General features: G+C 40.5%; 1 protein-coding gene across 24 annotated transcripts in view; it reads left to right on the top strand.

The window, feature by feature from the left end:
* The window catches only part of LOC102162486 (putative RNA-binding protein Luc7-like 2), a 65,151-nt gene extending 50,704 nt beyond the window's left edge, over window positions 1-14,447 (top strand). For 17 of the 24 annotated variants that reach the window (XM_013990780.2, XM_013990781.2, XM_021078850.1 and 14 more), the window contains 3 exons: window positions 1,479-1,508; window positions 6,211-6,402; window positions 10,188-14,447. In XM_013990780.2, coding sequence (XP_013846234.1) covers window positions 1,479-1,508; window positions 6,211-6,402; window positions 10,188-10,365 — 400 coding nt within the window. In that variant the 3' untranslated portion in view covers window positions 10,366-14,447. Of the gene's footprint in view, window positions 1-1,478; window positions 1,509-6,210 lie in introns of all 24 variants that reach the window. The other 7 variants (XM_021078858.1, XM_021078857.1, XM_021078856.1 and 4 more) reach the window with 3 other exon arrangements.

Below are 14,651 nucleotides of genomic sequence, written 5' to 3'. Positions count from 1 at the left end.
TCATCTACCGGTAAATTTTACCTCAGAGCTTTATTTCTGTTCTCTTTTGTGTATACTAAGATTCTATGGACTGTTGTCCAGTATTCTAATATTTAAGATAATTTGAATGGTGTTAGAAATCTCAGGTTAAATTCAACAATATAGTGCTGCTAATACATTCAACTGAGGTGACAGTCAAGTGAGAAAATTCTTTTGTGAAGCTGCATTTTTCACATCTTTAGGTGACAAAGTATATCAAATCTTATTCCTTTAATGCCAAGAGGCAAGTTTCTTTTAATGCTGATTATACAATGTTAAACTACTTGAGAAATGTTAAAATTCTTTTTATCTATGAACTCGAGATAATGTACCTAAATATGGAAGATGAGGAAATGCAAGGAAGTACAAAATGGGATTCCAACTATGGTATTGAAAAGGACAATGATAAAAATTACTGTCACTTACTGGCTGCTTATGTGCCAGCCACTGTGCTAAGAAGAATTTACCTATGTCAGTTCGTTGAATAGTCCCCCTGTGAAGTTTCTTTTATTATCCCTCATTTTGCAGCTGACAAACTAAGTTGAGGGAAGAAATTTAACCCAGGCCACACAGACAGTGAGTGAGAGAAACACAGAACTTCCATCAGGCTGAATCCAAAGCCATGCTTCAACCATGCTATATATATTCTCCACCAAAAAAAAAAACCCCTGTGACTTCCTAGTAACCATAATATTAGCTATTACTCTTTATCAAGCTTTAATTGTGTACCAGGAAATGTGAAGAGTGCTTTGTATGAGTATTATGTGTCATGTTAAGAAACACTGTAAGATTGAATTGAGTGTTCTAGGGATTATAGTATGAGGTGATAATTCTAAATTATATGCATTTCAGATTAGAAATTTTTTTTCTTTTACCAGAGGCAAAGAAGAAATGACAGACATATAAAAGAGAATTTTTTCCGGGTTGGGAATTGGTTTCTGGAAAATTAGTAGAGTTGTGTTAGATTGTGTTTAGTCTCAAGAACCTGGTATCCAAAGTGGGTTAAGGGGGAGTTCCCATCGTGGCGCAGCAGAAATGAATCCAACTAGGAACCATGAGGTTGCGGGTCCTGGCCCCGCTCGGTGGATTAAGGATCTGGTGTTGCCGCACACACGGCTATGGCCGTGGCCGGCAGCAACAGCTCCAATTAGACCCCTAGCCTGGGAACCTCTATGCTGCAGGTGAGGCCCTAAAAAAGACAAAAGACAAAAAAAAAAAACCAAAGTGGGTTAAGGCGGTATGCCAAAGTGGGGAAATCTGTTGAGTTTGGTGCCTTTTGTAAAAAAAAAAAACTGTGAGAGATATATATCACATTTATATATAGATACACACATAAATGGCCTTATATTATTAAAATTAATACATAAATAAGAAATGAGGAAGAATGTAATTTTAACAGCACATTATACTTTTTCTCCCTTATTTATAGTTTTCTAAAAAAAGACATTCTTCTTTTTTAGGTCTCGATCCCATAGCAAGAATCCCAAAAGGTAGGTACCATATAAATGGTAAAACTGTTTTTCAAAGGTAGTTTTTATAGATTAAATATCTTGTTAAAATGAATGAATTAATAGATTAGCATTACTAATTCTTCTGCGGTTCACATTGAGTAGGGCCGTTTAAGAAGAAATTGGTCACAAGATACTCATGAAGTACAGTTTAGTTCTATCAGTAAAATCATATGCAGTGCCCTTGAGTTAGAGAAGGCTAGTCATTTCAGAATACGTCTTAAAGTCTTTTTTGGAAGCCCAGAGTAAATGTGCGGTGGGATTTGTTTTTTGAAAATCACTTTGGGTCAAACATGTAGGAAACACATTCTCAGGGGTTGTGCATGTCCAAAATGCAGTTTAAACTGTTCCATTTTGAACGAGGCGTTCATGGTGCGCGTTACTAAAGGACACTACTAACCCAGGTCAGGGATGGAATCCATTGCAGCTGCAGCAGTGCCAGATCCTTCAACCCGTCAAGCTAGGCCTGGGATTGAACCTGTGCCTCAGCAACGACCCAAGCCACTGCAGTCTTCTTAACCTACTGTGCCATAGTGGGAACTCCTGCACCTGATCTTGACTTTGAGCTTATTGCTCCTCCGTTTGTACAGAGATCACAAAAAAGCTTTAAAGAGGCACTTTACAGGAATTCCCTGTTGTCACTCAGAGGAAACAAATCTGACTAGTATCCATAAAGATGAAAGTTCAATCACTGTCCTCGCTCGGTGGGTTAAGGATCCAGCATTATTGTGAGCTATGGTATATGTCACAGATGCAGTTTGGATCTGGTGTTGCTGTGACAGTGGCATAGGCCTGCAGCTATAGCTCTGATTTGACCCCTAGCCTCCATATGCCCTGGGTGCGGCCCTAAAAAGACAGAAGGGGGGGGCACTTTACAGCCTTAAAAGTGGAAGAGGACAAGATGGAGTTTTTTCTTTTTTTAAAACTTTTTTACTAGTTTCTGGTAATATTTTTCTGTCTAAGGTGGGGAAACATGGAGTACATGATTTTCAGTTCTTGGCTATTCTCATCCCTGTCCTTGCGCCTTTCTCACGAATCCATTCCCACGTAGAATGCCCCCTCTCACTTTTTTCAAATTCTACCATTCCTCTTGTTCAGTTCATATCTTTTTGAAACCTTCTGAGTATTCTTGATTCTGAAGAGTAATTGTTTCCCAAGAACTTTCTCCCTGTAACATAGAACTTTTTTTGTCATGAAAGAAAACCTTATGGGAGTTCCTATTGTGGCTCAGTGGTTAACGAATCTGACTAGGAACCACGAGGTTTCGGGTTCGATCTTAGTGGGTTAAGGATCCAGCCTTGCCATGAGCTGTGGTGTAGGTCCCAGACGCAGCTTGGATCCCGTGTTGCTATGGCTGTGCTGTAGGCCAGTGGCTACAGCTCTGATTAGACCCTTACCCTGGGAACCTTCACATGCCGTGGGTGCAGCCCTAAAAAAAAAAAAACAAACAAAAAAAGAACCTTAACGTTTCTTCTATTAGGTGTCCCTTAGTACTTCTTAAAATTTTGTTATTTTTCTGCTGAAAACACTAAAAAACTGAGACGAGGACCAATTGTGTCACGTAATTTATACTATCAATTTTTCAGTCCAGGATAAGAAGTAGAAACATTAAATGATGAGGCTATTCCTGTCCGCTGGTTGATTTTTAAATTTTTTTTGTTTGTTTGTTTTTGGTCCCTTAGTTAAAGATTTAAACTGTTTCTGCAGAGAACTTGTGTAGATATTCAGGCGAGAAATTCCATGTCTACCACTCTAGTCCAGGCCACTCCTTACCTCACTGTTACAATATCCTGTTAATTGATCTTTTAATTTCTGTTATTCACTTCCCTTCTTTGTGCCTCAGTCTGTTTTTCGCACATCAGAATTGAGTTCTTTAAAAGGTGAAATAAATCATATCAACCCTCTCTTAAACTTTTTAAAGGTATTCCATTTCACCTATCAGAGAAGTTGAAATCCTCACTGTGGCCTTTAAGTAGCATGATCAATCTGCCTGGAGGTAGTTAAAAGTTCTTTTTTTCTTGTCTCAGCATATTTATGAATAGCTTCCCCTTTCCCTGGCTTGAAGGACAAGGGACTTGGTCATTCTGCTTCTTTGACATGCTGAACTTCTCCCACCTCAGGGCCTTAGCACTTGTGTTCCCCTACCTGAAATAATCTCTGCGCTAGCCAGTTTTCTTACTTCATTTTGTCTTTGATTAAATGCTTTATTAATTTATTTAAAAATTTTTTTTGTCTTTTCTAGGGCTGTTTCCACGAAATATGGAGGTCCCTAGGCTAGGGGTCTAATCAGAGCTGTGGCCACTGGCCTCTGTCACAGCCACAGCCACAGCAATGCCAGATCTGAGCCACGTCTGCGACCTACACCACAGCTCACAGCAACTCCGGATCCTTAACCCACTGAGCGAGCTCAGGGATCGAACCTGCAACCTCATGGTTCCTAGTTGGATTCGTTAACCATTGAGCCACGATGGGAACTCTGATTAACTGCTATTTTATATAAAAAGAAAAATGAGTTCCCATCATGGTTCGGTGGTTAACGGATCTGACTGGGAACCGTGAGGTTGAGGGTTCGATCCCTGGCCTCGCTCAGTGGGTTAAGGATCCGGCATTGCTGTGAGCTTTGGTGTAGGTTGCAGACACGGCTCGGATCCCGCATTGCTGTGGCTGTGGTGTAGGCCGGCGGCTGCAGCTGCAATTGGACCCTTAGCCTGGGAACCCCCATATGCCTCGGGAGCGGCCCTAGAAAAGGCGAAACAGACCAAAAAAAAAAAAGAAAAAGAAAAACCTTTCCTGCCTGGTCTATATAAAAGATGACCACCTTATTTTGCTCTCCATTTTTACACTTCTCAGTATATCATTTCTTTACTTCCTGACGCATCTTTACCATCTACATAACATTTACTGTAGGCCTTTTTCTGGAGGATGAGCTTTATGAAGTTAAGGGCTTTGCTTTCTTTGCTGCTTAATCTCTGTGATACTCAGGACTATAGATTGTACTCACTAGGCACCCAGGAAATGTTTTTTTAAGTTAATGAATAATTGTTTAGGAATAAAATTATGCATTGGGAGAAATAGATTAGTTATAGTATCTCGACATGAGTGATTAAAAATATCATTTGATAAAATTTGTATTGAATGAATTTCATTTTTTCCCCTCTTCAGAAAAACTTAATTGTAGAAATAATTTATTCAACTGTAGTTGTTTTTTGTTTTTTTTTAGGGCTGTACTGATGGCATATGGAAGTTGCCGGTCTAGGGGTTGAATTGGAGCTGTAGCTGCCAGCCTATACCAAAGCAACGCCAGATTCGAGCCATGTCTGTGACGTACATTGCAGCTCATGGCAATGCCAGATCCTTAACTCACTAAGCGAGGCCAGGGATCAAACCTGTGTCCTCATGGATACTAGTCGGGTTTCTTCCCGCTGAGCCACAACAGGAGTTCCCTCAACTGTAGTTGATACTCAGTTTACAATATGTGCCTTTCTTTAAATACAGTGTTGATACACGCTGAATGCTTTTAAACTTCACTTAATCATTTGAAAATAAACAGTTTGCAAATTATATCACCTGAATAATATGCTTTTGAACTTAAATTTAAAATTGTGTAACAGACATAATCCATTTATTAGAACATTTCTATCACACTTAAAACAGCTTTTAACAAAGCTCATCTTTTTTATTCCACGTTGCTCTCCCACAGATATTTTACATTCCCTACATATGCCCTCCTTGCCCTTGTCACACACAACGCACAAGTTCGTTTTGTGACCTACTGGAGGCTACAGAGCTGTTTCTCATTTTCTGTACTCCTTTATATACTTGTCGTAAATACTTTTTAAAGTTTAAGTTCTCTAAAATGAATTACACATGTTAATTTTTTTCTTCCAAGTTACTGCTTGAATAGAGAACTGTTAACTGTGTTTTGATTACACTGTGACTAGGCGTATTGTGGGCTTTTAAACTTACTTTGATGGTCATATAAGCTTTGTAATTCAGAGTTAGTAACTTAGCCTAAACAATGTTGTTTTCCATGGATCTTCCCTTCTGTCCATGTTCTTCTAAGGTGTACCACAGTATTGAAAATCTTAGAAGTTTAAATGAAATTAAGTCCATAAAGCATCTAGATAATACACTCTCTGGAATGTAGTATTAGTATATATCATTTCCTTCATTTTAAAAAATATTCCTGATGTGAATTTATACCATACTGATTAACTAGTTCTGGAGTTCCCATTGTGGTGCAACGGAAATGAATCTGACTAGTATCTGAGGATGCGGATTCGATGCCTGGCCTCACTCAGTGGGTCGGGAATCTGATGTTGCCGTGAGCTGTGGTGTAGGTTGCAGACGCTGCTCAGATCTGGCGTTGCTGTGGCTGTGGTGTAGGCTGGCAGCTGTAGCTCAGATTTGACCCCTAGCCCGGGAACCTCCATATGCTGTGGGTTTAGCCCTCAAAAGAAATTACTTAAATAAATACCAGTTCTCAGAGGTCTAATGTTTTTTTGAAATTCTCATTTGTATTTAATCTACCAGTGATTTATTTTAGTGGAGATTCAACTGATTTGAAATAGCATTGGCCTTCACAAAACCTACAGAGGGGATAGCTTCCTTTTCAAGAGGAGGCTTTCGTAAATGGGAAACATAGTGCCAACAGTGCTCAAACTCAATGAAATATTTGTTTTAGATCCCGGTCCAGAGAGCATCGCAGACATCGATCTCGTTCCATGTCACGGGAACGGAAAAGGAGAACTCGATCCAAATCCCGGGAGAAACGCCATCGTCACAGATCCCGCTCCAGCAGTCGTAGTCGCAGCCGCAGCCACCAGAGAAGTGGGCACAGTTCTAGAGACAGGAGCAGAGAGCGATCCAGGAGGAGGTACTGAGGTCCATAGGAGGATATGGAACTGCCTTTATGGTGTAGGATTGGAATGCTAGTGGTTTGAACTTGCATCTGGTGGTCTGTACACATTTGTGTGTGAGTGTTTAACATTTTTTTCCCCTGATTATATTATATGGGTAGTTCAGAAGGAATATCCCTATGAGCCAGAGTAAGGAATTGGAACCAGTATGTGCAGAGAATATGTGTTTCTCTGCTTAGTGTGTCTTTTGGGGGGGAAAGTACCTTATGGGCAAATAAATTTAGGTACCAATACTGTGAGAGCTCTTTTTCAGTATGTATTGGCAATTTGGGGCTCTGAGAAATCCTTTTATTAAAAGAGTTGTTTGACTTTTTGTTTTCTAAACTTCTTTGAGCTGGTGTTTTTTTCAGAGCAGACATGTCCTAGTACATTGTTGAATCTGCACTATAGGTATGCAGTGTCACATTTAAGGAAGTCAGCCTTCATTAGCATGAACAACAAAAGATGCAAGGAGGGCAGACCCAGGGACAGGTATGTTTAGGACCTGAATGTCGAATGAGGACAAAAGATTAGAATGTGGTGGAGCCTTAGCACTCAGTCTACATGATGAGGTTCCCAAAACTCCTCAGGTCCCATCATGGCCCTTAAGCCAGGTCATTTCTATGGAACATAAAGAGCATTTTTTGAGTGCCTAGTACCTACTAATCCTAAATTTTCTAAAGATTACATGAAAAGTCCATGATAGATTTAACAACTTTCAGGGGGTTTTCTTGGACCCTCAACTAGCCATTCCCCAAAACTGCCTACAAACTGAGTTGGATGTAATAGGCGCTTTTATGCATTTGTGTTTTTTTTGGCCACCCTATGGCATATGGAGTTCCTGGGCCAGGGATCAGATCCCACCTGCAGCTTCGACCCAAGTTGCACCTGCGGCAATGGTGGATCCTTAACCCACTCTGCTGGGCTAGGGATCCAGTCTGCATCCCAGTGCTCCCAAGACACCGCCAATCCTGTTGCACCACAGCAGGAATTCCTATTAATATTCTTATATCCTTGCCTTGTTTCAAGCAGCTTCTCCCCCCCCCCCACCTTGGGGCATAATTTTAAGATACTTAAAGTATACATTGTGGTGATAGGATCTCCATATACATTGTGACAGGATTCCTCCCATCTAGTTAACACATTCATCACCTCACAGATGCTATATTTTTTTGGTGAGAACATTTAAATTCTACTCTCTTAGCAAACCAAGTAGTTCTAAAGGTGACTTTAAATCAGTAATAACTATATACTTTCTGTTGTACTAGGCCTAGTAGAAAAAAATTAATTAGTAGTTGAGCAGCTTTATTCAAGTTAGTTAGGATACAGGACTAACATTTTCTCTGATCTAACAAAGTGCTAAACTGTGTATCAGTAAATAATATCGGAGTTTAGATGAAGGAAATAGACTAATAAAAATTGGCTTCAGGGAGTACATAAAACCTAAATAAAGTGAGTATAATCTGAATAGGTGAAACCCAGTAGGAAGAAGATACTGTAGATAGTATAGGCAAAGAATGAGCAGGGAATTTATAAGGGACAGAGTTCCTCATAGTGAGATTTTTAGGCCACTTATCTCCCATCCTTAAAACTGCAGGCATACAGTACAATGTCCATAAAAACAGATTTGTAAATATGCTCCATGAATCTTACCTGCACTGTAAATTTTGAGACTCATCTTGCTGGTTGATAAGAAGGTCTAGACAATTTCTCTTGGCAGCTTTGCCACCTGTTATTTGTGGTGTCTAAGACGACAGTGTTGTTAGAGGTGGTGGGGACGGAAGGGGTGAGGGTGAAGTCTCCTCTGGGATGTGTTACCCTAGTTCCTAGCGCTTCTTCCTGCATTTACGAAGTTGCGTAGGAAATTTCCCCCCTACTACCTGATACCCCTAATGTAATGTTTTCAGCATGCTCATCAAGAGGATTATTTTATAAAACTATTTTTCAAGAGCGCTGTCATCTTGATGGTCAAATTATTTGTTTTCACAGCAACTTTTTTTGGGGGGGGCAGAATTTTAGCAGACATTTGCTGTTAAAACATACATGTTACTATGTAAAAGAAAACATCAAGTTACTGCTACATGGTCTGAGTTCAAGTTTACGTTGCCGTTCTGCTCCAACTATGAAGTACTGGTCTACCCTGTAAGCAGACTGTGTGCGGCCTTTCCTGGCAGTAGTTACCTCTGGTAAATTAGGACCATTTGTTTTTTCTGCTGTCTGTGCCACTCAGACACATACAGTACAGACTTCAGAGTCAGAAAATTTTGGATGAAAGTGGCCTTGGCAAGATGATCTACTACCCCTCCTGTGTCTTTCCTCATCTACTTTGTAGAAAAGTGCCTGGTTTATGAAGATTATTGGTAGTGTGAGTAAAATAGTAAGTGAAAACTGTTTCTCTGCAGGACAGTGTAGTCTCTGGCACAACATTAATTGATACTCAGAGTTTTTTTGTTACTTCTCTGGAACTTAACAGCAACACGCTTCCTTATTCTTAGGCATCATTTCAGTCATCTCTCATATTCCATTTTTGTGAAAACTGGATGGGTTGTGTCGTGTGTGATTTGACAGATCATTTTTAAGTTTAGCTTCTTAAATTTCAACCTTAATTAAGTAGAGTGCTCAAAGTTGACATTCACTCTTTTAACCTTTCTGGTTTAATTCTTTTATACTATATTTCTAAAACTAAGTAGCATAGTAGTTTTATTGTCCCTTGCCTTAGAAGTTGAAAGTGTTACTGAATCAGGGCTGATGAGATCCTAATTTTGAACATGAGTTGAGTGAGGTAATTATGTTAAAATATCATGTCACCTGTACAGAACCAAATAAATGTAATATGTATTACGGTTTCATTCTATATGTTGAAGGTATAGAAGATTCCACATTAATTCTGATCCCCTAATGTCCTTTGGTTTTTCTTTAGTGAATCTCTCTCTGGTAAAAACTTGGCATTTACCTACCTTATTGGTGAGGCAGTATTAAGAAATAGTTAATGGTTAATCAAGGTTTATTATGGTGTGATCTTCTTTCTCTGTCTTTTCTGATTTTTTTTTTTTTCCTGTTGGTTGAATGAGCTAACTCAGGAGGGGTAGAGCAGAGTTTTAAAACAATAAATGGTTGCTTAAGGCCATATCATTGAGTAGTTCTCTTATCTAAGTCAGGTGTTGGCGAACAGGTTTGTTTGGCCTGCAGGTCAAATCTAGCCTCACAAGCCACTTTTCTATAGCCAGTTAGCTATGGGTCATGGTTTTTACATTGTTAAGGGGTTGATAAAAAGAAAAGAATATAACAGACTTGTAAGCACCTAAAATATTTATGCCTCTGGCCAGATAGCAAAGACAAAGTTCCTAAGCCCAGTCCTAAGTCGTTGATTTCCATCCACTTTGGACTCTACATTCTGATATATATATTTTTTAAAATTGGATAACATCTTTAATGTATTTATGTATTACTTTTCTATTAATTACATACATCTACTATAAACTGGAGAAGCTTTTTTGGATTGCCTCTGAGATCACGAGACTGTCCTACAAATCATCATTTTGGCTTACGGTGTTTGACCCTTCACTATTTGTTTTCCCCCCTCCTTGCTCCAGCACTCTCCTCAAATATGCTCGTGTTCTTTTCTGTCAGAAAACTGACTTCTCTGTCTTTCTTGGATGTATTCACTATCTTCAGCTAATCAGTACCTTAATATGTATCCGATTCTTTCATGTGGATTTTGGGTTTCCCAACACATTTTGCTCCTCGAATTAATATTTTTCAGATCCTCAAAAGAAAGATTCAGAGACCAAGACTTAGCGTCACGTGACAGAGACAGGAATTCAAGAGACAGATCACCTCGTGACAGAGATCGAAAAGATAAGAAGCGGTCCTATGAGAGCGCTAATGGCAGATCAGAAGACAGGAGGAGCTCTGAAGAGCGCGAAGCAGGGGAGATATAATTAGCTGTGTACATGTCCTCAATCCTTAAGCTTCCTCTGGAGTTGCGTACTATCGTTTAGTTTACAGCTGTTCCAGGGTGACACAGTGAGCAGTTCCAGACACCAGTCCAGCTAGGCTAGGTGTACAGTAGCCAACTTGATCTGAACTTTTCTTTGATGAAGCCTAAAACTACATCCATACTTTCTGGTGAACCTATAATATACTTCTGAAAGTACAGTTTTATATAATAAGACACCGGTGTCTTTATTCTTTCTAGTAGGAGTGATAGTGAATGAATTGTGTTACTTGCGCCTTGGTATTTTTTGAACATTTGTAAAGTGCTGTCTTCCTTTCTAGTCCAAACAACAGCGACTTTGGGAATTTTTTTTAATCTTTCTTTCTCTGACTCTGTATCCCCTGATACCTCTACCCTCTAATTATAAGAGAAGGAGGTGCAGGGAAGCAATATAACTTTTGTTTCTGAGGTTCTATTCCCATTATTAATGATTAGCTGATTACAGTTCAAAATATTTCTATTGCATTGTGTGCTGGAGAAATTTAAAATACTGGGAGTTTTGTTTGTCTAATGGTGCCTATTTTAGAGTTGGAAGTTGAACAGCTGTTGCATTACATCGCTTTTTTATGGAAAATCTGAAATCAGAAATGTCTTGATTTCTCTGTTCTATTGAATTGCTACTACATTCAGGATGTTCTGAGAAGGGGGGTGGCGGGGCAGGGACTCTTTCATAAAAGCACTTCTTGTTTTGTGTGTGGAGTATAAAGACTACACCCTTATTGTAAAAAATAAAATGAAAGACTCACCACCACCATCATTAAACTGTAACTTGTCTAGTAAGTTGTCACTAGAGCTATTGGCTGTGGCCATTTCTATTCTGTTATATCATTAAATAGTGCCTTACTGTGCAAGGCACCAAAGGAAATAAATATATACTTACAAAGATTCAAGATGAACTGTTACTCCACCTGGGCCCTTGCTGACTTGACTGTCTTTAGCCACTGCTGTAGAGAAGGACCAGACCTGCAGAAGGAAATTGGGTTTCCACTTGTTTTGTTTTTCTTCTCATTCAGCAAACGGAAATAAAAATATGGTATGCCCGATGCAATCAGACTAACAGTTTGTGCATTGAAAAGCTACACACCCACTCATGATTTAAACAGTAGATAACTTGGGATTCTAGAAAAGCTGAGAAAAATACATTAAGCAATGTCATAAGGGTCTGTGAGTATAGTTAACGAGATCGCTGCAAGAACTTGCTGTTTTTGGTCCCCTAACAAATTTGATGCGACAGGAATATGGGCCTCAGAAGTCATTCTGAGTGACACCAGATTTACATCTTAAAGGCACATTCCTCAAGTTGACAGTGTACCAAGTTGTGCCTCCCTAAAGGTTTCCTGCCAGAGAGGGGTCCATACATTTCAGTTCGTACAGAGTTGTACCTGAGACCCATCTGTGTCAGTGTCCCATTCCCTTTTACTTTTGGTTCCTTAGACATGGCTTTGTACTTACTTACTTCCTAGTCGTGTGTGCCGTTCTATTAAATCTCGACAAGCGTGTTTGTTAGCCTCGGTCGTCAGGGTGTGGATTGAGATCGAAAGGTTTAAGCTGGTGGCTGTGAGGAAGACTCCTCAGCCTGACCTGTGATAAAGAGATGCGGACAGTTAGCAGTCTCCGTGACGGAAAAATGTTTTAGCATTATTTTTGTGTAACTGGAACAATACAGACATTGATATGGTTAGGTAGAAAAACAAGTAGTAGGAGTTGTTCCTACTGCTGGGATCTGTAGGATACAGGCTGCCTTGCCACGAACCAACAGGTCAGCACCAGCCCGTGAGGGCCATCGTCACCCAGGCCTGGCACCATGGGGTGTCGCCCCAGCTGCACCTCCTTAACTCTCATCCCGTTTGAAAACATCCTTTTAGAAGATCTATGGCTTAGATCTAATATTTGGACTTTGGAGTAAATCTACATTTTTGATAATCATCCTTAACCACTCTGAAATAGGAAAACCCTAAAATTTCTGTCATACTAGTACTTGTGTCTGGTACTTTTGTATTCTCTGCAGTAGAAAGTTTAGTCACATTTGCAAGAACACTGGATCCCTGGGAATGTCACAGGAAGTGTTTTCCTTCCGTAAGACCTTGTTTTACTGTCATAAAGCATCTCTCCCAAAGCTGCTTTGCTGACCTGCATCAGTACGAACGGAGAGGGAAGAACCCTCCATCTGTAGGGAGGCTTTTTTTTTTTCCCAAAAAGGCTTCCTTACCTTTCCAATGAGAAATTAAAGCAGGAGTCCCTGGTGGCTCACAGGTTAATGATCTGGTGTGGTCACTGCCGGTGGCTCTGGTCACTACTCTGGTGCAGCTTCAAGCCCTGGTCCAGGAACTTTTGTGTGCTGTTGGTATGGCCTAGAAAAGAAAAGTTAAACCTTAGCTGTAGGGTTGACTTATTAAGCCCCCTGGTTTTTTTTCTCCAATTTTAAGACTCTACTTTCATATAATATTTAATAACATTAGCCCTTTGAGCCAGAGCCCAGCATGCATTGCAGTTTTGTCATTCATTGTAGTAGTGTGTCATTCAAAAGGATAATTTTAGGAAATGGCTCAACTCCATTACATAGGTTCTTATAAATGTTGATTACAGTTTAAAATCAGAAGTACTTAAAGGGTTTAACATTGCCACCCAAGTAAGTGCTACGTAGCTTTTTTAAAAGTACACATTTAAAAATTTTTTTTGGCTGTGCCCACAGTGTATGGAAGTTCCTGGGCCAGGGATTGAATCCCAGCAGTAGCTGTGGCAATGCCAGGTCCTTAACCCACTGTGCCGGGCCAGGGATCAAACCCATGCTGCTGCAGAGACAAAGCCAGATCCTTAACCCCTGAGGCCGCAGCAGGAACTGCAAAAAGTATGCATACTTAAGGCGGATTTTCACCTAAGTCCTGGTGTAGCTATATGGATTATTAAGCCATTGAGACAGGTCCCTCAATTGGTACTTAGCTGCCACCCTAAGCTTTCTGAGTGCCTTCACCTCCGCCCAGAGATCCTCCTCACATCTCAGGCTAAGGTTTGGCACAGCTGTAAGTCTTCAGAACTTTGCTCTTGATCAAGTACAATATGCTATATTGATATTTTGGGGAAGAAAATCTATTTTTTCCTATTTGGAAAAAGCTGTTTATTATATTATTATACTGTAACTATTGGTATTTAGATTTTCCCAGGATATAAATAAAGCAATGCAAAGTTGTTTTCTCTTCCATTACCTGTTCCACTTTGAAAAAAAGTCTCAGTCTCATCAGGGGTAAGAAAGGCAAGAGAGGGCTAAGAGCAGGGGTCCAATGGCAGAGGCTGACTGAGGGACCAGGCATGTGGGCTACTAGTACATTGGTGCTGGGGCTGCAGGTGAGCAGGCCTTTGTGGGTTGTGGGGGCAGCAGATGTTTCTGAACTGTGAAGAACTGCTTGTGTGTTCTCTGGGTACCAACAGAAAGTAGGATGTCAGAGGTTTGAGGTGTACAGGCACACCTAGAGTCTGACCAGCAAGGGAGGGTTTAAACTAAAAGTAAGGCATTCAGCCCTCATTGCTGGGCTCTCAGTTGAGGATCCAGCAAGGTGAAGCAATATAGGAAGTGCCAGCACCAGTGGCTGCTGATATGCTTTCAGAAGGAGGCTCCTAGGGTCCCAGATGCAGTGCACTTGTGTGTCTAGATACCGCTGTTTGCTTCTAACAAAAGATTCAACTCAAATGGCCTCACACAAGCAAGGGTCTCTTGGCTCACATGTTGCATGTGACAGCTGCATTCTCAGGTTAGCACTAAGCCAGCGATCCAGACAGAAACTGTCACCAAGCTGGGTTCATCTTGCCTAACACGCAGCAAACCAAATGCTGAGACTGCAAGGTTTGAGGCAGAGAGTGAGGAGACTGGAGAACAGTCTCAAACCTGCCTCCCTGTAGGCGAGGGGCTCAGGGAATCTATGGGATGAAGAATAAAGAGGCAGGGCGGTGGGATCAGATCAAAATGGCAGAGGAGTAGGATGGGGAGCTCACTTCTCTCACAGATACATCTTTTTTTAAAAAAAAAAAAAAGAAAAAAACACCCTTACGTGTAGAGCGATTCTCAGAGAACATCTACTGAACGCTGGCAGAAAACCTCAGGCTTCCACAAGGGCAGGAAAATCTCCACATAACTGGGTAGGACAAAAGGGGTCCTTTTTCAAAAAGAGAAAAAGGATTCAAGACAGGACCAGAACCCCGGAGGGGAGCTGTGAAAGGGGCAAGGTTTCTGTACAC

The sequence above is a fragment of the Sus scrofa genome, chromosome 18 (assembly GCF_000003025.6).
Source record: "Sus scrofa isolate TJ Tabasco breed Duroc chromosome 18, Sscrofa11.1, whole genome shotgun sequence".
NCBI classification, from domain to species: Eukaryota; Metazoa; Chordata; class Mammalia; order Artiodactyla; family Suidae; genus Sus; species Sus scrofa.
The sequence above is the reverse complement of the archived record's forward strand: the minus strand, read 5'-3'. Positions and strand labels throughout refer to the sequence as shown.